General features: G+C 40.0%; 1 protein-coding gene across 1 annotated transcript; it reads right to left on the bottom strand.

Annotated features, from left to right (window-relative positions):
• Positions 1–428: 428 nt before the first annotated feature.
• On the bottom strand, positions 429–22,340 carry col28a2a (collagen, type XXVIII, alpha 2a). Its single transcript, XM_088352405.1, has 34 exons — positions 22,218–22,340; positions 19,808–20,382; positions 17,848–17,868; positions 17,705–17,764; positions 16,781–16,834; positions 14,751–14,795; positions 14,655–14,681; positions 14,540–14,584; positions 14,123–14,167; positions 12,477–12,530; positions 11,977–12,045; positions 11,823–11,891; positions 11,673–11,741; positions 10,082–10,150; positions 9,654–9,722; positions 9,505–9,573; positions 9,351–9,419; positions 9,185–9,256; positions 9,051–9,119; positions 8,902–8,973; positions 8,762–8,830; positions 8,568–8,636; positions 8,406–8,474; positions 8,259–8,327; positions 8,110–8,178; positions 7,966–8,034; positions 7,806–7,874; positions 7,646–7,726; positions 7,507–7,542; positions 7,376–7,412; positions 3,940–4,497; positions 1,573–1,847; positions 739–958; positions 429–670 (listed from the first exon to the last, which is right to left on the bottom strand). The coding sequence occupies exons 1-34, from the start codon at positions 22,333–22,335 to the stop codon at positions 471–473; spliced, it is 3,630 nt and encodes a 1,209-aa protein (XP_088208531.1). The 5' UTR covers positions 22,336–22,340; the 3' UTR covers positions 429–470.
• Between the last annotated feature and the right edge of the window lie 1,003 nt (positions 22,341–23,343).

Here is a 23,343-nt window from a genome sequence, read left to right on the forward strand (position 1 = left end):
TACTGTAGGCTACCTGTTTGTTCCATAAGTGCGCTTTATTGCTGCGCCCTGTCTGTTTACAAGTTGTGCTTGTACATGGCTTGTCAGATGCATGGAGTTACACTATATATGAATGGATGCAAGTGAGGCATTTTCTTTGTAGGGGCTGAAAATAAAATGGAAATGTCCTGGAGAAATCAACCATTGAGGCTTTTCTAGCATGTAAATTTGCGTCATCATTCTTCTCTGTACTACGGTTTTTAGAGTGATTTGTGGCATAAAATAACCTGGTTATGAAATGGATTAGCTGCAGATATTGAGGGAATACTGTAATGCTTTATGACTTTCATTCTAAAAAAATCACCAAGGAATATTCGGGTTAACTTGTCCTCCTCTTACTTTTGTTCCGTTAGAATAATTGGAATGTAGAAAGTACTGTAGTTGAGGATTATACATTGTACAGGAATTGTGCAGATTTGACATTCAAAGTCTTAAGTACCAGTCCTTAATATAACACAAGTCTTCCTGCATTCATCTTCCGTTTCAAATCGGTTGTCGTTTCCGGCACAACCACCGTACCAAAACTGTGCGCAAGAATTAGCCTTTTTATCGTAATACCAGCGAATGTTGTACGTTCTGCAAGTGCCTTGGTCCAAACTTAGATTGCAGCGGGGCTCACGAACTGCAACCTCTGAAGGAGAAGTATGTGATGAGAAAACACATTCGAATAAAGTGTGATCCATTGCATGCACTACCAACCTTTAGGCAGGACTGGGCTGGACTGCACGGGCGGCAACTGATAAGTGTTTGATGATCTTGCATTAGAAGATGATGATTTTGATAATAAAACTCCTTCACTGGAGGAAGCGTTTTCCTTTCCATGTGATGAAGGTGCTGTTTTGTTCACTGCAATCACTCTACTGCCGGCCCTCACATGGGCCCGCAGGTCTAAATCTTCACCGTCCTCATCTTCTTCCACCTTAAAGAGAAAACAGCGAATTATCTATTTATGTCATGATTTCTAATGTGATTCACCTGTGCCTGCTCATTTGGCGCCAACGGCCGCGGGTTCTGATTGGCTCCCTGTCCCGACTTAAACCCAGTCCTGTCACTCTCCTGTTGGCAGTCCGTCTGTGAACCACTGTTGATACTAGGCAAGCCTTTTTTGACCCTGACTCCCACCTGTCCCGTTTTTGCTCCCGTCTGTCTCAGGCTACGACCTGTTTTGATCCTGACCACGTCTGCTCTCCCGTCCTGGCTTACGATCTCTTTTGTCCCCGACAACGTCTACTCTCCCATTCTGGCTTACGACTCGTTTCTGACCCCGACCACGCTTTGCTCTCCCAGACCAGTTTTTCCGTTCATGACACCGCCATAGCTCGCTACGGAAGATCCACTTCCGTGTTCGGAACACAGTCCGAATCCGAAAGCGGCTTGCGTCCAGCGAACACCGGATTGTGGGCGCAGCCCTTCCTCTATCTTTCAATAAAACTTGTGGTAAACGTCACTCAATTGGGTCCTGTTTCCGTTCTGGTCTTGAAATTTATGACATTAGTGAAATATTATTATTATATTATAATATATGAATCTGACCTGATTAGGAAGTGGATCGGCACTGATTGGCAGCGCAAAAGTGTCTCCACGGCCTTGGCTGTTGATGCGTCTTTTGAGGACCTCCTCTTGGTAACTGATTTCATTCTTCCTTTTCCCAAAACTACCTTTGGCTCCGATATTATGCTGTCCGTATCCGTTATTCCCATTGTTACCGACTCCATTGTTGCCGTTCCAGTGACCGTTTGTGACTCGATTGTAGATGAGGGCACCGTTTTCATCTTCGCAGAAATGACTGATGACCTGAGACTCTAGGGCTGAAAGAATGAAAAAATGAAATGTATTTTAGATATACATGTTCCAATTTGAACTATTGTGTAACTATTAAGTAATAAATAGTACTAAACATATATCCCAATAGAAGAGAACGTGTGGTCTTTTTAAAGACCATTATTTTAAGTATTATTTTTTTCAGTTTAGTAAAAATAATTTTATCAAAATGCTATAACTGTCATGATAACTGATTTGGATCACCTGTGCCCGCTCATTTGGCGCCAGCCACTGCGGGCTACCTGATTAGTTCCCTGTCCTTTTTAAGCCCAGTCCTTTAACTCTCCTATTGTCAGTCCGTCAGCGAACTTCTGTTTCTACAAGGCAAGCATTTTGACTCTGACACCTGGCGGTTCCGCTTTTTGCACCCATTTCTCCACCCGTCTGTTGCTGATCTCCCCGTTTGTCTCGGGCTGCGACCTGTTTTTGACCCCGACCACGTTTGCGCTCCCGTCCCAGCTTACGACCCGTTTTTGATCCCGACCACGTTTTTGCTCTCCTGTCCCGGCTATCGACCTGTTTTTTTCTGTCCTTCACACCGCCAACTCCTGCACCGGAAGATCCACTTCCGTATTCGGATCACCATCCGATTGTGTGAGCGGCTTGCTTCCCACGTCCAGCGAGCACCGGATCGCGTGTGCTGCCCTTCCTCTTTCTATCAGTAAACTTGTGTTTGACGTTACGCATTCGGGTCCTGATTTCGTCCTGGTCGTGACAGCTTCCTTTTTCTAGTAACTTAAGTCAACTATAATTTTATGGAATATTCAAAGGGGTAAAAATATAGTAAGATACATTAAAAAATAATATTTTAGAAGACATTTGAAATATAGAAAACAAGAGGGAAAAAACTGATAAGCAAAATAACCTATAACCTACAGGTCGATAGCAAAATGTATGTACAAACCAAAGAAGCAATAGAATAATTGTATAGCTACTTTTATAATACCAATCAACCATATTGATGTTTGGCAAAAATAGGGCTTTACCGCAACCTTTTTGGAGGTCTGTGACAATGAATTGGAAGATGCTGAGGAGCTTCTTGTTGATTTGGTGGCTTCTAAAGTCAATTGCGATAGGGATTTTTACTGTCATGATTACCAATGTGAATCACCTGTGCCCGCTCATTTGCTGCTAACCGCTGCAGGTTCAGATTGGCTCCCTGCCCCTACTTAAACCCAGTCCTCTAATTCCCCTGTTGTCAGTCCGTCTGCGAATCTCTGTTTATACAAGGCAAGCCTTTTTCGACCCTGACTCCCGCCTGTCCCGTTTTTGCCCCCGTTTGTCTCCGGCTACGACCTGTTTTGATCCCGACCAAGTCTGCTCTCCCGTCCCGACTTACGACCTGTTTTTGATCCCGACCACGTTTGCTCTCCCGTCCCGGCTTACAACCCGTTTCTGACCCCGATCACGTTTTTGCTCTCCTGTCCCGGCTATCGACCTGTTTTTCTGTCCCAGACACCGCCATCGCCCGCTACGAAAGATCCACTTACGTATTCGGATCAGAATCAGAATCCGGTTGCGAGAGCGACTGGCTTCCCGCTGCCCTTCCTCTTCCCATATCTCAATAAAATTGTGAGAAAACGTTACGCGATTGGGTCTACCCTGTGTCCTGGTCGTGATATTTACATTGTTGTTGTTCACTGTTGATTTATAAAGGGTGTTTCAGAAAATGTTATATCTTTTGAATATTAATAACAAATCATTAGAAAAAATACAGGTATTTACCTGTACTAACTTACAAGCAGATAATTTGTATATAAAGGTAAAAAGAAAAAAATAGTAATTTGCTGGAGACTGTAACCTAAGATATCCTTCAGCGCATTTCTCAGGAGTTTGATCACAGACTTGTCTCAGGCGGTGCGCATATATTGAATATTTGTGAAATTGTTCACATAATCCGCATACTTTTGTTTTTGGTTTATATTTAAAAGAATAAATCTTATGATCTTCGACATTAAAACTTTTGAATGTAATTTGCTTTAATCTTGTACTTTCTCTGATATTTAAGCCTCAAAGTTTTTAAAACACTTTGTATATGTTTTTCAAAACATTTAACCACAGCAATATACATATAATCACCTGGCAGAGTGTTGAAGTCATCTATAAGGTACATGTGTTCACTATCAGGGTCTGATGCAATGAGGTTGAGTTCCCTCAAAAACTCCGCTTGCGTCGGATCTGAAGAATTGACGATCCCCAAAGCGTACATCTCGATGTTGGCGGCATGGGCTTCTCTCACGGCAATGTCAAGTTTAACAGGTTCTCGTTTGTCCGTCTGACCGTCTGTAATTACGATAGCGACCTTCCTGACGCCAGGACGGGCGCTGTAGAAAGCCTCCTGGGTGGCCTTCCTGATGGCGGTGCCGGTGTAGGTGCCCTCGCCCATGTAAGGCATCTTTCGGATGGCGTGCTTCACGTCTTGTTTGTTTGCATACCGGACCAGGTTGAACTCTAAATGGACGTCCAGGCTGTAGAGCACTAGGCCGATTCTTGTGGCGTTGCGGCCCACCGTGGTTCGGTCTACCATCCTGGTGACAAAATCTTTGATGATTTCAAAGTTGTCGGGACCGACACTCTCTGAGCTGTCGATCACGAAGACGAGTTCCATCGGCCTCTCTTTGCACTTGACGCCGCATCCTGATGACGGAAAACACGCCTTCAGCTTGATACAGTTTAATACTTGGAAATTAAATCACTGTGGGAGTTTTATCATTTCATTAGCACTTACAATTACTATTTAAGACTTTGAACAATATACGTAATCTGGCACAAATCAGTAGCTTAGGAGATAGAGCTCTTGTGTTGGGACCAATAGGTGGCAGGTTGAATTCACGGCTCCTCAGAGTTAAATGTTGAAGTGTCCTTGGGCAAGATCCTGAACCCCTGAATGCACTGATACGCAAGCCAGACGCCGCTATCGGTGTGTGAGTGTGCGTTAATAGGTAAGTGTAAAGTGCTTTGGGAGGTCTTCAGTGACTTTAAAAGAGGGAAATTATAACTTAAAGGGCTGTAGTAAATTCAAAATCCCAAAGGTGAGAACCACCGGGAAAAGTATGTGTGTGTCTGTGTGTGGAGTCAAGCTTTGGAACGGATTGCAAGACGAGATCAAACGGTGTCCAACTATTCACTTGTTCAGGTTTAGATACAAAGGAACATTCCTGGCGGAATACAGAGATGAGGAGGGTGGGGTATGAGTGGTGCGGGAGATTGGGAATAGTGCGTCTAGTTAACTTTGTGTTATTGTTGCTATTCTTATATCAAAACTGTTATTATTAATATCATTACAATGGCTGTTATATTATTGGTATATTTGGTGGTGAAGATGAAGGGGTAGGGAATATAAGCATTTGCTTCTTACTACCCCTTTTCGAACATATTATGTAACGTTATTTTGTTGTTGAGTTATTGTTTTTGTTCTGTTTTTATGTTGATGTTCGAATAAAGTTTTCATTCGTTCATTCATTCATTCAAGTTCTTTATAAATGCAGACCATTTACACAAAGATAAAAAAACTGATTTGGGGAAAGAATGAACTCGAATTTCTGGGTTCTTTTGGAAAAAAAAAAATAAAAAAGGGGTTGTACGGGTGATTAAAATCCTTGAAAATGTCTGAATTTTAATGATGTGTTTTAAAGGATTGAAGTGTTTCTAAATGCTTGAAATTGCTGCCATGTTTCTTGACCACTCATTGAATGAAGACAAAAAAACCCAAATTTGCTTAAAATTGACAGTGACACTGCTCTCTGGTGGCTTCGCTTTGACATTGCATTTAATTTCCCCTCACAATTAACGGCAGCTGGCATTAGTTTATAAAGTGTTGTCGTGTTACGCGTTGCTGTGACATAGCGCATTAAGGCAGAATAGAAGAATTTACGCCGGTTCATACCAGCTGACTGACAGAAAAACATTGTTCATCGTAAATAGTGACATTGCAAACACAAAGTACGTGCTAGCAGCAAGATAGCGACTTGATTTAGTGATCAAAGTTTTTTAAAAAAGGTTCTTTTGATCAACGCTATACATGATGATGCACTTTAGAGTTCTGAACAATTTGGGCTTTGGTCTCAACTTGATGGGTTCCTCCCCCCTAACAAAAAAGACCACTAATGTTCGATTAAGTTTATACACCTTTCTGTTAATATGGTACAGTTGTGTAAATAAATAATGGAATTGAAGATGTTATTTTGAGAGTGTGTCAAATTATATCAAAAGATGCAATTTACAAGGCAAAATCTGCCATGAATCAATCCATAGCTCTACAGTTTGACGTCATAAAGTGCTGTCAGTAAGAATAAGAACACAAAAAGTTGATGCAACACAGACCAAAGACGACAGGAAACACTAATCAAATGGGGAACAGAAACTCATTTTCCTATTCCTTTTCTATCCCCCATTCAGTGTATGATAGCTACTTGTTTCAGTTAAGGATGTCCCCTGCCCACTGCCCGACCCTACTGAAGATAAGCGGTGCAGATAATGGATGGATAGATGGATTGATTGTTAAGTCATGTTTATTTGTATAGCCCTTAATCACAAGGGGTCTCAAACCACAAATTATTGCAAACTACAGACTATTATTATGCCATCCCCTGGTCTAAAACCTCATGTAGTTTATGTATCCTGGCCTAGTATTAATATCAATGTTTCTTTTTACTGAAGGAAAGTTTTTTTGCACCACTAAGAGGGACTAAATCAAATTTGTTACGTTTTTTTTTTCTTGTAGCACACATTGACCTCAAACAACAGGGCTATAAATGGATATCAGAAAATTAGCTTTGAAAGTCCTTAAAAAGTGCTTGAATTTGGTGATGATAACAGAGTTATTGTCTATAAACATGATAATTTCCTTTTCAGTGTACATCAACTCCCAAGGTTTCTGAGACAGTGAGCTTCTTAGCCTAGTTTTTACATGCAACCTGAGAACAGGAAAGGGTCAATTTATATGCCAGCCCAATGACATGGTAGGCATCTGTGAGGAGGTCACTGCTCACCTGGTTTTTCTTTTTTTCTTCTTTTGTATATTTTTTCCTAAGCTTATTTTTCGAGAATTTGTCTTGTTTTTCTTAGTTTTTTGTTTCTTTATCTTATCTTGCTTTATTATTGTTTCTTCCTTTTTCTCTCATTTTGCCTTTAATTTGATTTCCTTCTGTTGTTTCCTTATTCATTGTTGTCTTTTCATTCTTTTTTTAGCTTTATTTGTCCCTCCAAAGTAATTTTGTTCATAATGTTACATAATAATTTTTATGTATGGATAAAAGCAATAAAAACAATCTGAAGAGGCTTATGGGGAAAAAGCCGATTCTTTTTAGTGAGCCAAGCCGAAAAATCCGCATCTTAAAAAAGAGACGGAATTCCCCTCACTACGAGCTTATTTGAGTGACAAGAGCTACTTGTTAAAGGCAGTTAACTGCTAAATTCTGCAAACACGTAGCAAAATACACATCTAGGGACAGGCAAAAATCGACTTTTCGTCCAAATACGTGAGACTAGACGCATTACTACTACTCAGACTTACCACATATTTCTTTAATCAGCTTAATAATGTCTTCTCTCTGAAAAATAAAGACACATTGTAATAAAAATGACTTGACTTGACTTGACTAATAAAACTAATCGTGTTTCAAAAATACTTTGAAATGAACATACTGTAAGGCCTGCTTCTCCTTTTATTCCTGGTCTTCCCTGTTATGTTGATAAAAAATTACAGTTTGAATTCCTTGAAAAAAAAATCATGAAATACAGAATACTGTATTGCGGCTATCTACATATGGGTTCTTTTACGTACTGCTTCGCCAGGCACTCCAGAATCTCCCATATCACCCTTACCGCCTTTCATTCCCCTTTCACCCTGGGATCCACGATCACCCTTTATCAACACAAAATGTTGAATCAATCAGAGTTCAAGCGGAGTGTAAGCATTGGTGATTACAAACAAAAACATTTACTTTAGCACCAGGCAACCCATCTCCTCTTGGTCCTCGTGGTCCAGTCATACCTTGTGATCCAGGATCCCCCTGAATTCAGATTAGAAGAAGAGAATTCAGCAAAAAATAGTAAAGATTAATCCGATCAACAATCGAGAGGTGAATTGGATGTGATGTTTACCTTTGGTCCTTGAATACCCTCACCTGGAGGTCCATTTGGCCCAGGAGGTCCTTCCCTCCCAACATTACCCTTGGAAAACATTTAAAAATAAATCATTGATTCTGAATCCAATATTTTTTATTGGATATCTAGTGATAATCTCACAGGAGGTCCTTGTATTCCTTCTCCAGGTGGGCCAGGCAAACCTGGCAATCCCCTGAAGCCAATGTCACCCTACAATAGACAACATAATTTAAAGTAGTCCGTTGAGCATTCCCAAAACCATTTTATGTTGTTAATATTCCAAATCAAACCTTAGGTCCAGGAATTCCTATTCCTTCAGGGCCTGGTTCGCCTGGTAAACCCGGAATTCCAGTAGGGCCCTTCAAAAGAAATGCATCACTTTTTTATTATTATGGTTGTCTTGGAGTGGTTATGTCTTGGTTGACGGTTTTACAAACCAAAGGTCCTGGGCTTCCTTCACCTTTTGGACCAGGTGGACCTAGAGGGCCAGTATTACCTCGATCACCCTGAGACAAGGCCCAGTTGAGATTATACCAGAAATACCATACCAATGTGTTTTGTTCATTTGTAAACTACTAATTTATAGCAACAGCATTTACCTTTGGACCTGGAAGTCCAAGGCCTGTTTCCCCAATTGGTCCAGGAGGACCAACAGGTCCGAGATCCCCCTGAAGAGAAGAAACAGAATTTATAGTCATAGTAACCAACAGAATCATTTTTTTTAGTTCTAAAGGAAAAAAAACACTTCTTATGTACAATGATCTACAGAGTGATACTGTAAACCACCACTCACCTTTGGACCAGTTATGGATCTTCCTGCCGGCCCTGGATTTCCCTGGTGTCCTGGCACTCCACGCTCACCCTAGCAAGCCGTATCATGGTATGCAATGAACATGATACATTTTTACAACAGAAACGTCATTCTATGATTACCTTTGGACCAGAAGGGCCCGAAATCCCTGGAGGTCCATGTAACCCACGGATGCCCCTAGGACCCTGGTCTCCCTTTTAAGGAGTAACCCACATTGTGTGATTGATTTGGACTGAAAATGAAGGGAAAAATATATAACAAAAACACAAACCTTCTCTCCTTGAGTGCCAATACCCGGAGGTCCCTCAGAACCTCTTGAACCAGGTAACCCGGGTTCGCCCTAGGAGAGCAAAAAAGTAAATGAGCTACAAATTCTCAAGGTTTAAGGTCATTGCAATTCTGTACCTTCTGCCCTGGGGCCCCGTCCTCTCCTGGAAGACCCGGTAACCCGCTTAAACCAGCAGATCCAGGCTCTCCCTATGTCAATGCCAATAAATCACTCCATGTAAGAGGGGATGCGCAACAATAATACGACATGTGCAAGAACATTTAAAAGAGGAAGGAATCTCACCTTTGAACCAGCTTCACCAATACCTCTCTCTCCTTGTGAGCCCTGCTCTCCGGGTAAACCTTGATCCCCCTGGAAAGAGAAACATGATGATTCTTAAAGATAATACAAAGAATGTAGATGTTTGCAGTTTCTACATTATGGCGTTTCCACAAACCTTAGGTCCAGGGAAGCCCTCTCCTGGAAGCCCCCTTACTCCTGGTGGACCTCTTGGACCCTCCACTCCCTAAAGAGAAATCAAGGTTAATATCACCAACCCCCAATTCGTAATTTTTAATTCAATGAAATGAAAATTGGTTTGCAAACCTTCTCCCCCTGTATGCCCACTCCTGCCAGCCCAGTGAGCCCTGTAGGACCTGGCGGCCCAAGTTCACCCTAGAAGGAAAACATCAAAGTCAAGAACCATGAATCCTTATTTTAAAAAAATCTTTTTTTAATTTTAATTCTATTTTTTTACATTTTTAATTCACATTATTCAACTAATGTTGAATACAAAGTAGTGCTGCCAAAAGCTAAAGATTTAACTCACTCACTTAGAGTGTTAACCAGCTTTGGACAAGCTTTAACTCAAGTGTTAAAGTTTAGTTAAGGCAGCTTTGAAGTTTTAACTCTTGAGTTAAAAAAGGTAGTAAAAGGTAGTACTAAACTACCAAGCATAGACTGAGCAAACAGCTTTTTTCTTATGCTCACCAAAAATATTGACGCTATTTATGGGGATATTTATACTTACTAACCCGTTCTCCTTTAATTCCAGCACCCTGTTGTCCTCTCGATCCCCTCGGTCCTGGAAGCCCGCGATCTCCCTAGGGGGGGAAAAATCTTGAAAGGTTAGTTACATCAGAATAACTTGATATATACTGGATTCCTGCCAGGTTTGTATTGTTCCCCACTTAGACAGTTAAGAAGAGGAGCGTGTCGGCTCCTGTAGCCCCTTTCATGCATATGACCCCACCCGAAAGGAATGGAAGTCAGTATTTATTTTTCCTTTCCATTAATCTCCTGTCATGAATCATAATGATGCCCCTGAGTGAGCTATTTTTATATTCCGCTGAAATGTGAGGGTAAAGAATAAGCAGATAAAATACATGTAATAACATATAATTTTGTGCATTTGTGTAAGTGGGTGGATTACTGTACACATAAATCATCTTGTTTATGTGACAATGGGACATGTGCAGCAGGGCAGGGGGGCGGGGGTGTTTCTGATAAAATTGCATCCTATCCAAGAAAGAAAATAACTTAGGCAATTGAAGATTCAATTTGGCCCTGATTTACTGATGGCACAATTAAGAATGAACAATCCTGGAGTTCCATCAGTTTCCTGCGCCACCTATCCTCACTAGGGCCGCGGGGGTGCTGGAGCCCATCCCAGCTATCTTTGGGCAGGGCACACAGGGACAGACGATTCACTCGCTCATTTACACCTAGGGACATTTTTGGACCGGCCAATAAACATGTATGTTTTTTTGGAATGTGGGAAGAAACCAGAGTGCCCAGAAGAAACCCACACAGGCACGGGGAGAACATGTAAACTCCATACGGGAGGCTGCTGTAATTAATTTGAACCCTGGACCTCCACACTGTGAGCCTGCGCTAACCTCCCAGCCGCCCTGTGATGCTGGAGTCAATGCTTTAACTTTAAAAACACACGTTTTAAAATGTAAAATATAATAGTTAAAAGTCCTTTTATTGTATATTAACTTCTAAGTAAAACTTTTAACTCAAGTTAGCTCAGTGAATTAAAGCTGATTTGACTTTACTTTGGTCTAGTTTTACCCATGGCAAGTTAAACCTTTAAAGATGCTTGAGTTAACCCAAATGAATGCGTTAACTTTAAGAACACAAGTTTTCTTTTTTTTTTCTTTTAATATAATGGTTAAACACTCCCAAATATTTGATGTTAAAACATAATCAACCTTCATTTAAGTCTTATACTATACTACATAGCTAAACCGTGTTAACTTGTACTTTATTTTCTATAGTCATGTTAGTTTTGATGAAATACGAGGCTAGCACTGACACCGGTGATGAGTTAACTTGATTACTAACTGGAGTGGACTTTAGTGGTTTACCGACCCCATAGTCTCTCTACTTATAACAGCTCCAACATGGTAATAACACAATAATATCATAGTAACAATATAATCACATAAAAAACGTTTTTTTGTTTTTGTTTTTTCAGAAATAAATATTAAACTGGTAGCCCTTCTTTCTAATCAGCAACAAAAATGTAGCTATCATCTTCAAAAAAGGTAAGCGACTCTTGCCCTAGATTATGTGACTTAATTTAGAGTTTTGGATAGAATTAAGTATGAAATACGTTACTTTTGGTCCAGGAAGGCCTTCACCTATGGGTCCTTTCTCCCCTTGGACACCCTGTGGACCTTGAGGTCCCTGAAATAACAAAAAATAAAACAAAATAACCCATTATGTCTATCAAAATTCAGATCTGTGGTCAAAAAAGTCCTAACTCACTGGTGGACCATGTGCACCGACACCTGTAGGACCAGGAGGACCCGGGCGCCCCTGGAATCCCATGTTACCCTACAAAAATTAAACACAAGGATGTATTAACTCACTCATAAAAAAGTAGAATAGAAGCCGCTAAAGAAAATACTCGATGGCATACTTTTTGTCCAGGTAGCCCAATCCCAGTCTCTCCCTGAATACCTGGAGGGCCGGGTGGTCCACGTTCCCCCTGTCACGGAAATTGAGGTTACCAGTCATTTTCTTTTCACAAGCCAGGACACGTTTTGCACTCAATATGTCAGTTTCACTCAATTTCTTTCCACATGTGTAATCTTGAAACAGAACATCAAAAGCTCTTTCAGTTTATCAAACACTATAAAATGCTTGACACTTTGACTTGAAAATCTTGAATGACAAAGGCAGGTGTGGAAAATAGAATAGAGCTTCTTCCTATCATAATTCAAAATGTGTCATAGCACAGCAACATGATTTATGCCTGTGGGAAGTAAAAACTTTTTAAAAGTCTCATTCTGACAACTTTTGTTGCTGCATGTTAGAAAACGTGCTGCCGTCGGCACTTCCTGATTTTATATTCCGAAAATTGGTTTCAAGTCAAAATAAAAACAAGGATTGTATGTTATTCATAACAATGATGCATACCTGCTTTCCTTGTGGACCCTCTTGTCCCATGTCTCCGTGGGGTCCAGGCAAACCCTGGACATGCATAGCGTGCAATTAAAAACTTAGTGTGTAGATCTGACTTTGATTGCGAGGGAACAAGATCATGTTAAATAAAATAAAAAAGAAACTTGGTACAATATTGCAGTAGACATATGCCAGGGGGTATTAATCTGTGTTTTTTTTCCAAATGTGGGTTACACACAGAAACATTTAACGATACAAGCCAAAAAGATATATTTATTTTTTGCTGTAATTTACCAGGTACACTTAAAGAGAATTTCAAATCATTTTTTAATTAAGGAACACAATCGGCTTTCTTAAAGTTAAGCCCTGAATTTGACAAAAAAAAAAAAGAACCGTTTAATGGAAAAAAAGGCCACTATCTATATTATAAATGCTTATTCTGTATTTTTGGATATTTAGGTAAGTTAAAAAAAAAGTTGTAGGAAGAAAATATTTTGTTAGTACCTCCTTTATTATTATTATTATTATTATTATTATTATTTACTCCAATAACAAGTGGTCAGCTGGCCACAAATGGCCCTCAGGCCATAGTTGATGATGTTATTTTTATATATGCATATATACCTTTGAACAAAAGCCCATTCGATTGTTTGTTGCTGCAGTTTACCAGGTACACTACCCCCTGATTCCTTCTTTTCTTAAACAGGAACCCCAATTGCTTTCTCTAAGGTTAGCACAGAGTTTTACAAAAACAACAGTTTTATTTTAAAAAAGTTACTTTTTGTAAAGACTTTTTGTAAAATCTTCGGCTATTTAAATAAGTTGTAAGGAAAAATATTTTCTTAGCTTTGGGCCACAGAAAAATGGTCTATGGGCCACAAATGCTCCCCAGGCCAGAGGTTATGCACCAGAGGTTATGCACCATATACATAAGTTACCTTAAAAAAACTACATTAACATTTTCTACCTAATAGTAGAGGACAATGTAGGCAAAACTACTGATTAAAATATAGTAGTTGATAAAACTAACAACAAGCAAAATGAACCCAAAAATACATTTTGACAGAAATGAACAAACCATAAAATGCATTTATAAATCTTTATATATATTTTTTCCATATATTTGTTATATCAGTCATGTAATGTCTTTAAATTTGGAGATTTATGTGTCTTCTAAAATTCTCTTTACAAAACATTTTTTTTTACAAATGAATCAATTACATTGTCTGTAGTTGTAAAAATCTCATCTCATCTCATCAGCTACACCGCTTATCCTCAGTAGGGTCGCAGGGGTGCTGGAGCCCATCCCAGCAATCATCGGGCAGTGGGCAGGGGACACCCTGAACTGGTTGCCAGCCAATCGCAGGGCACACGGGGACAGACAACTCACTCGCTCATTCACACCTAGGGACAATTTGGACCGGCCAATTCACCTGAAATGCATGTTTTTTGGAATGTGGGAGGAAACCGGAGTGCCCGGAGGAAACCCACGCAAGCACGGGGAGAACATACAAACTCCGCACAGAAAGTTTGGAGCTGGATTTGAACCCACGCAGGAGGTTCCCAAGACATGAACTGTGCCGCACATGCGCTAACCACTGCGCAGCCCTGCTGCCCGTTGTAAAAATTATTTTCATAAAAAAATATCAGTAATTACCAACCTGCAGACCTCTAAGTCCTCTTCCACCAATCAAACCCTCAGGACCCTGCAGCAGGATACATAAAGACAACAAATATGTAAACTATGCCGTATTCGAAGAAAAAAAAAACATACATACATACATACATACATTTATATATATATAATAATAATAATAATAATAATTTCCTTGTATTGTCATTCTGTGTAACAATGTACACAGAACGAAATGTCGATTGCACCTGACCCGTTGTAGCGAGCCGATGCAGCCGCAGCCAACAGAGGGCGCCGCCGACCACTATACATACATACATACATACATTATATATATATATATATATATATATATATATATATATATATATATATATATATATATATATATATATATATTTATATATACAGTAAATATAATCATGAATTATTCATGTACTCATACCCTGTCTCCTTTGAGTCCTGGAGTGCCACACTCTCCCCGATCACCCTGTGAAAATGTGACCAAAAGTTTATGCACCGTAAAATAATATTAAAAAAATTAAATCCCGATTATTCACCTGCTCTCCTTTGTAACCCGGTTTTCCCTGCAAATGTAATAAAATATTATTGATTAACAAAAATATATAAAATATGGACCTTTTTGTTTCAATTACCTCAGTGCCATCCTTCCCGGGTGTGCCACTTATTCCAGTTTCCCCCTGAAATTTCATAACGTTATTCCATCAATACTTAGCCGGACAATCTTGTCATTGTGTCACGATTCTGTCACTTGCCCGCTAATTGCCCTCACCTGCGCTCACTTTTTTAGCCCCAGCTGCCACCCGTTCCCTAATTATCCCTCTCCCTATTTAAGCACTTCGTTCTCGTTCACTCTTGGTCAGTCCGTCAGCGAACCTCAGTGCATGCAAGGCAAGCACTTCTGACTCTGGCTCCTGTTTTGATCCCGACCTGCTCCTGTATCCTGAGTGATTCCGTCCCCTGTTTCTGGTATCGCTCCCCGGCCATGCTTCGTTCTTCTGTCCCGGCCACCCGACTTGTTCTGATCTCCGACCACGCTCCATTCTCCCGCCCCGGCTACCAGACTTGTTCCGATTCACGATCACGCTTTGTTCTCCCGTTCCGGCTACCCTATTTGTTCCGATCCATGATCACGCTTCATTCTCTTGTCCCCGCTACCCGACTTGTTCCGAACCACGATCACGCTTCGTTCTCCTGTCCCGGCTACCCGACGTGTTCTGATCTCCAACCAAAAAAAGGTTTGTTATATAATACAACCCACCCAGAATTAGGTAATTATTTTTGAAAGTCCCCAAGTTGGCTTATTTTTACATATCATGGCTGTCATGTATGGAATGTTTACAATGTAAATCAGGTGTTATACAGGACAACCCTACAAATCTGGTGTATTGTATATAAGAGAACACCCCCAGAATTAGTTTATTTTATTAAAAAGACCCCAAATTGACTTGTAAAGATTCCATAAAGAAAAAAACAATAAAACATGGCAATAATGGAGATGTGCAACCACCACAATTGTCAGAACCCGTACAGACGGTAGACCCAAACGCGTAACCTTTTCACACCAAGCTTTATTTCCAGAGACAGGGCAGTCATGCGCGGGGAGACAAACGCCAGGGACAGACGATTCAGGCGCGGGAAAACAGGAAGCCAGGGGCAGAGGAGATCTATACCAGATTCAGGATACACAAGCAAGATACCGGACAGGACGGGATCGATACGCGAGCAGGATACATGTGAGGACGGGACAGGCGGGATCGATACCGGATACAGGATACACGAGCAAAATACCGGACAGGACAGGACAGACGGGTTTGTTACCGCATACGCGAGCAGGATACAGGTTAGGGCGGGACAGGCGGGATCGATACCAGATAAAGGGTACACAAGCAGGATACCAGACAGGACGGGAAAGACAGGTGAGGACGGGGCAAGCGGGATCGATACCGGATACAGGATACTCGAGCAGTATAAAGGTGAGGACAGGACAGGAGGGATCGATACCGGATACCGGACAGGAGAAGACAGAGTCAAAATGCTTGCCTTGCAAGAGCAGAGGTTCGTTGACGGACTGACAAGGAGTACCTGGAGTACTGAGTTTAAATAGGAGGGGAGCCAATCAGGCAACGGGCAGCAGCTGGCGCCAAAATAGCGAGCACAGGTGAGGGCAATGGGTACTTGTGACAACAATAATATTGTGTTGCTAAAATAAACATGAGAGCAGTGGGTTTGATCCCTAAACTTTAAAGATTTTCAAGTAATTAATACAATGTTGTGAACTGGAAACCCAAAAACTGTTGTTTTATGTTTGATTTAAAAAAAAAAAACAATAATTGCTTGATTTATTTATTTTTTAGTGTTAACATTTGTTAAAGTTTGGACACCCCTGCTATAACATGATTATCCAATTAGGTTTTGAAAAGTAGAAAAGTTGGTGAAAAGACTGCAGTTGTAATTGATTAAAAAAGAAGAATTATGTCCACTGTACTTTCGTAAATGTCCTAACAATTTCCCAGTCTTGGAAAACTGCCCTCAAGATAACTTGTCTTAAACTGGAAAGTGGATCTCAGGTGTGTAACCCAGAGCCTGAGATAAAGCTATAAATATCTTTTAAAAGACCTTTTTAGTGAAAAGGGTTGAGTGATGCGTGCAAAAAGGTGCACACCTTTTGTCCTTTTAGCCCGGGGGCTCCCTCTTCCCCTGGACGCCCCTTTTTCCCCTGAAAAAGGAGAAAGAATCAGGTTCAGGTTTTTGGTGGTTCCTCTGTTTTTTTTCAGTTTGAATTTTACAAAATAAAGACAAAATCACAGTCACATGCAAAATAGGCAAGCTTAGATGCTGAAAAGGCATGAAATATAGTGTACTTAGTATTGTTTGACTCGTACGTGCAAATCACCATGACAACACGAGTCACTTCGAGCATGAGTGGTCTCGCCCTTTGGGGGCCGGGAGGTCATTGCGTGAAAACGCACCTGGGTGCGTGTCAGTTGCTGTCCTGCGGACATTCGTGACCATTTAAGCAATAAGCGCAATTACGAGAGCAGCCTTGTCAGAGCGGAATTTCAAGAATCTCTCCGGGGAGAGAGCACCTGGTTAATTGTCGTGCAAGTGTCTGTCAACGAAGCAGGATTATTTTCCAGTTTGCTCGAATGGAAGTTTGTGGAAGCGTCTTTGTGTGAGTGTGCAGGTTCAGATATTCTAGTACGGTCATGCACGAAGGTAAAATTATCATTGTGTAGCTTTGTGTATGCTGATGCCGAGGCTTCCAAGGTGAGGAGAGCCATGCTAAGCTGGCTTTCACTCGGGAGCAAGTTTGTGCACGACACAACTGCTTATTTTCCAATTTCCACACGAGAAGGAAAGATATGGGGGACAAAACGGAATCTCTTTTTAACCAACAAGACAGTGTTTTAAAAGTTTGTCACTCGGCTTCTGTGTTTTTGTTAGACGCTAGTTAGCCTTTGGCTAATGTTTTCATATTAAAAAAGTTGAACTGTTTTAATTTGTAAATACTTTGTGTGTGAATTTCTATCTATTCATCCACAAAGTCGATTAGCTGGCGCTATGTGATTGTGATTTTGTTACTCACCGCAGGCCCGCTGGGGCCCCTCTCGCCTTTTTCACAGGCACACTTCTGAGACACTGGGCACTAAAATTCAATTTAAAAATTACCATTCCACTTAGCTTCAATAAATATGTGTGATTTTTTGGAAAGGGGGAAGCAATACTTACTCCTTCGTCAGCAAGCACGCTCTGCAAATGAAAGAATACAAATAATTTAATTGCATTGTCATCCATTGTCATTTATTATTATTATTATTATTATTATTATATAATGGAAAATAAAGCAGTGTACCGGAATGCAGTTTACTGTAGATTATATAAATTGGTGTCACCAACATTTTTGAAGCCAAAATTTTGTATGTAACTGATTAATGCAAAGGGGTACAAATATCAAATGCATTTTTAAAATAAAAACGTATCATTTCATTGCTATGTTGTTATTATGTAACTATTACTATGTTATCACATGGTTGTAAATATGAAAAGTAGAGTTAAAACAGACACAGTCAACCACAAAAGCATTTGCTCTATGTTAGAGAACTGAGTTATTTACAAACTGTGTATCAATTATCAGCTTGTTTTAAAATTATTTTTGAAGAATTGATCATGTATTTAAAGACTGATCATGTCATAGATTTCTCATTCTAGTCAGAAATCAAATTTCTAAGAAAATCCTTATGACCTAGCAGCAGGGCCAGAATTGGCCCTTTTTTCAGCCCGTCTAAAGTTTTTTCAGCCCATTTAGCTATGGAGGAGGAATTTGAACGAATGGAACAGCAGCAAGCTCTTAAGATGCATTTTTATTGGGAAGAAATTCAGGTATGTGTTAATAAATTAACGGTAAACACTTAACCATTTTAATTCACAGGAAAATTAAATCACAATTTTGCTATAGATGAAAACATATTTACCTATGTATAGTATCAGCAACTTAAAATCCAAATTGCATTTGCCTTCCCAACAAATTATTAGGCATTGAACTTTTATAACTCTTAGCAAAATCCTCATTTAAAGTCGGCTACCCAAAACATCAAAATCCTCTTTAGCAAAGCACTGGTCTCTGCAACCTTGTTGATGACAATGCCATTGTCAATTTCCTTTTCAGTGTACATCAGCTCCAAAAGTTCATGAGACAGTGAGCTTCTTAGCCTAGTTTTCACATGCAACCTGAGTACAGGAAAGGGTCAACAGAAACTTATATGCCAGCCCAATGACACGGCAGGCATCTGTGAGGCGGTTACTGCTCACCTGCTTTTTTTTTACTTCTTTTGTATTTTTTTCCCGAGCTTTTTTTCTAGAATTGTTCTTGTTTTTTTTTTTAAATCACTGAAATCTGTAACCGAATACTCATTGGAATGAGTACTATTTTACTATGTGCTCGTTTGGCCCAAGAACATGGGTAGAATGATCCATTTTTGTTTTCAAATTTAAGCCGTTATATTGCTTAAATAGAGTAGAAATATTATTCCTATTAATGAACCCCACAAACACCGCATGTTCTTAAACATAAACACCAATACGTGGGTTCACCAATGTTATAAATAACTTGAAAAGATAAAATTGACATAATTGTGACCTCTGAGGTGTCAATTTGACATCAGCAAAATGTTGAAATTTAACGAAAAATAATAAATTTGTCACACAATTTTGACCCTTCAGCTTATATAGAGATGCGGCTTATGTATGCATTTTCCTTCCTCTTTTTTAGTGCTGTGTTACTGCTGTTTTTGTTGTGTTACGGTACTTGTGTTGCTGCGTCTTAGTGATTCTTTTAACAAACGCTGTTAGCGTTGTGTTACTTGTGTTAATACTGTTTTTTTACTGTGTTCCTTGGGTGGCTGTGTCTCGGTGCCTTTTCTCCATGTGTGTTTCGTATTGAAACTTGAAAACTCTTTCTCTGTACTGTCTTTGATATTCCATGTTTCAATGTGGGCACATGCGGCTTATAGTCAGGTTCGGGCTATGTATGTACAAACTGTTTTTTTTCTTTTAAAGTGTATTCATTACAACTTAAGAGTCTGGTGCGGCTTATAGTCCGGAATTCACAGTAGCATCTACTATAGAGGAGAATTGAAAATAGTTGATATTTACTCTCAAGAAGCTAAATTTGAAGGAAAAAAATACTCACAATATTAGTTGCGATCTTTTCAACGATGTCTTTGTCCTGCAGATTATGGAGAAAGTGAGATGCAGGCGAGCTGGCGAGGAGGCGTAGCTGAGCCACGTTGGAGGGCTCGTTGGCGGTCCTGGTAATACCCAACGTGAAGAACTTGACTCCCTGGTTCTTGGCCTCAGCCACGGCAGAGAAGATATCAGGATTCCTTGGGTGGGCGGAACCATCTGTAAGGAGCACCGCCACTTTAATGCTGCCTGGCGTTGACTCCTCCTGGTAGATCTTGGTCATGTTGGTGATGGCGTAGGTGGTGTAGGTGCCGTGGCCGATGTACACAATGGGAGCGATGCGGTTCTTGAAGTTCTCCGCCCCTCTCCAGTCGCTGAACCTCTGCTCCGTGAGGACGGTGCTGCTGTATTGGAGCAGCGCCACCCTTAGACTTAAACCGCGGCCCGTTTGCAGTTTCAGGCCTTGGAGTCGGTCTACTAAGTTCATGGCGAACTTCTTCTCCTGTTCGTGATTGTCTTTGGCACTCTCAGAGCTGTCCAATAGAAAGGAGAGCTCCAGGCTGCAGTCCTCATCCAAGATGGCTGCAGGAAAAAACAACATCAGCATCACCAACGTGGTGCCGGCTGGTTTCAGGTAGCTCCATAAGAACATCAGAGTAGCTCGCAGACCGGTTCTGAAAATAGCTCACCAGTGATGGGTCATTGTGATTTTTATAGGAAATTCAAACAATCTTAACCTATTTTACTTCTGATATTTACAACCTGGTGATAAGTTTAAAATTAAAATATGCATATCAAACTGGTGTTCCCCCATGTAAGTTATAAGTAGAATGGTTTAATGGTAGTCTGTAGTCTATACAGCCCTTTGAGACTTCTTGTGATTAAAGGCTATACAAATAAACATGACTTGACTTGGCAGCCCTTTGCGCTAATCAGCAACAGATAAAAAATTGCTCTCGGCTTTAATAAGGTCTGCCAAGTATTCAAGTCAGAAAAGTACTAAAAAGGTGGTCTTTATAAGTAATACTTGAGTGACATTAAATAGTTGGGCAAAAATCTACAACTTTGCAAGTAAACATTTTGTCCTCGTTGGACTGCGCCAATTACCCCACTCTGATTATTGTTCTCATCTATCATTTATTCATTCATTCTTTCATTATCTGCATCGCTTATCCTCAGTAGGGTCGCGGGGGTGCTGGAGTCCATCCCAGCCATCTTCAGGCAGTGGGCAGGGCACACCCTGAACTGGTTGCCAGCCAGTCACAGGGCACACAGAGACAGACAACTCACTCGCTCATTCACACCTAGGGACAATTTGGACTGGCGAATTAATGTTTTGGGGAATGTGGGAGGAAACCGGAATGCCCGCAGGAAACCCACGCAAGCACGGGGAGAACATGCAAACTCTTCACAGGAAGGATAGATCTCATGACCTCAGAACTGTGCCGCATAAGAACTTATCACTGCGCTGCCGTGCTGCCTTATCAGTTATTATTTATTGATATTTGATTTTCTTAAATTTGATTATATATGTTATAGAGAAATGAAATTAAATAGGAAACAAAAAATGCAGCCAATATTATATAATATCAGCAAAATAGGTTATGACAAGTCTGAAGAAGTGATCATTTGAACTGATTTATTTTTAAGAAATGGATAACATTACAAACACAACGGTTGAAAAAAAGCTAAAATCCCAGCATGATAAATCTAGTGAAAAACCATTAAAATAATAGCCATATTAAAATAATTTAGATTACTAACAAATGGCCACTAGGGAGCCTTTGATGTTTGTATTGGCCACCAATGTGTGAACCAATTTCTTAACTTTTTAGAGGTAAAATCAGGCTGATATTCGAATGAGAGTGTTGGGCTTCACCAGGCTGTACTTGCCCAAGATACACCACAGGAAATGGTGCCCCTACAACCCTAGTTGTTAAGGGATCCAACCAACCAACCAACTGTTTCAGCACTAATGAAGTATCCTATCTTTTTAAAAAATTCCAGGTGTAATATAATTCAAATGATTTGCCGAAATATAAATATATAGTTATTTGAGTTAATTTTGTAAATCATAATTCATTTGTGCTAAGAGACTTTAAAAAATGGAATATGACGAATCGTTTTATTTTTGATTTTCCACGTAGTTTATAATCCTCCTTGTGCATTCCATCACTCGATTTCTGTCGCCCTACACAATACAGCGATATTCAGTAGTTTCACACTGTCTCTTTAAAGACTGTACGTTTATTATAGCTTCGGCAGTGAGGTATATTGTAGTGACGCCAGAGCATTTAAGTGCTCTTCCACTAGATGGCGTCAAATGTTTCCATTCATAGAACAGAACGATTGATTTGTGACTACTATAAATCACGAATTGCAAGAAAAAATATTTCGAATACATTTAATTTTCTTACCTTTCCCCTCATAAATATTTGCAGCCAGTGTTTTTATGTGAGCTCTGGTCTGGAGATCTTGAGCTCGGACAAAAGTCAGTGCCCTGGCCAACAGGAACAATTTCAAAAATGGGATCATGCTGGCCTCTGCTACAAATACACAGAAAAGTACAGTTTACATGCATGCAAAGAGACTCCGTTTTTTGGAAGAACCTGCCCCAATATTCAACATACTTTGTGATGTTGCAGTTTCTCGGTGTGCTGCTTGGACGTGCAGAAGAACAGCAACCGGAGCCTGTTGCAAGAAAAGCTTTGATTTTCTTAATTATCCATCGGCAAAAATGGTGCTGCGGTCCTTCCTGGGAGCTGTCAAGGATTTGAGTATGCAGACCTCTTTTATAAGGAAGAACCACCCAGCCAATTCAGTGGGTACTTACACACGCAGACTCCCTTATTTGCCCCGGGGCTCAAGAAGGCAGGGATAAGTTTCCCACCGTGACATGTTTCAAGTTGGAATTTTAGACACTACACATTCTGCATATGTAATTTGGAAGTGAGCACTTTTTTTCTCTCACTTGAGTTCATTGTGTGGGAAAAAAGTTGGATACAATGAGGTAAATGAATGGATGCTTACTGAAAGGTTAGATCTCAATAAGTTTCATGACAGCAGATTGATTTATCATTCATTTTTATTTGGTTACCTTTACAGCCATTAGTTTAAACATCCACCACACCACATACTTTCCACTATCAATCTTATATCCATCAATCAATCAATCAATCTATCCATCAATCCACTTATGCATCACGATGTAAATTAGGAAAAATACATTTTTTGTTCTTTAGTAAATTGAGAAAAAAATGATTCTTAAAATCAACAAAAAATATCTGCTTTGTATTGTGAAATAAATTACTTATTTTTAATATTTTAGTACTACAAAAACAAACAATAATAATCATCATCATCATAGGAAAATGAAATTTAAAAAAAAATGAAGTTACAAATACAAATATAATAGAATAAGAACAACAATACATCCAACATTAAAAACTACTTAGTTGTTTTCTTGTAGTTTATGACTGTATTTTGAATTCACAAATTAGCATTAAGCAAAATCAAAGGCACGCTCAAGTTTTCTATTTTCTT

This window comes from Urocampus carinirostris, chromosome 14, assembly GCF_059441175.1.
Source record: "Urocampus carinirostris isolate Australia breed hairy pipefish chromosome 14, RoL_Ucar_1.0, whole genome shotgun sequence".
Taxonomy (NCBI): domain Eukaryota; kingdom Metazoa; phylum Chordata; class Actinopteri; order Syngnathiformes; family Syngnathidae; genus Urocampus; species Urocampus carinirostris.

What these genes read in the sequence shown, in the direction of transcription:
- col28a2a (XM_088352405.1), bottom strand. Translation starts at nt 22,335, where the DNA reads ATGATCCCATTTTTGAAATTGTTCCTGTTGGCCAGGGCACTGACTTTT. An exon ending in GGGGCCCCAGCGGGCCTGCG is followed by an intron (nt 16,835 to 17,704) that starts GTGAGTAACAAA and finishes CTCCTTTTTCAG; the next exon opens with GGGAAAAAGGGGCGTCCAGG. An exon ending in TGACTTCAACACTCTGCCAG is followed by an intron (nt 1,848 to 3,939) that starts GTGATTATATGT and finishes TCATTCTTTCAG; the next exon opens with CCCTAGAGTCTCAGGTCATC.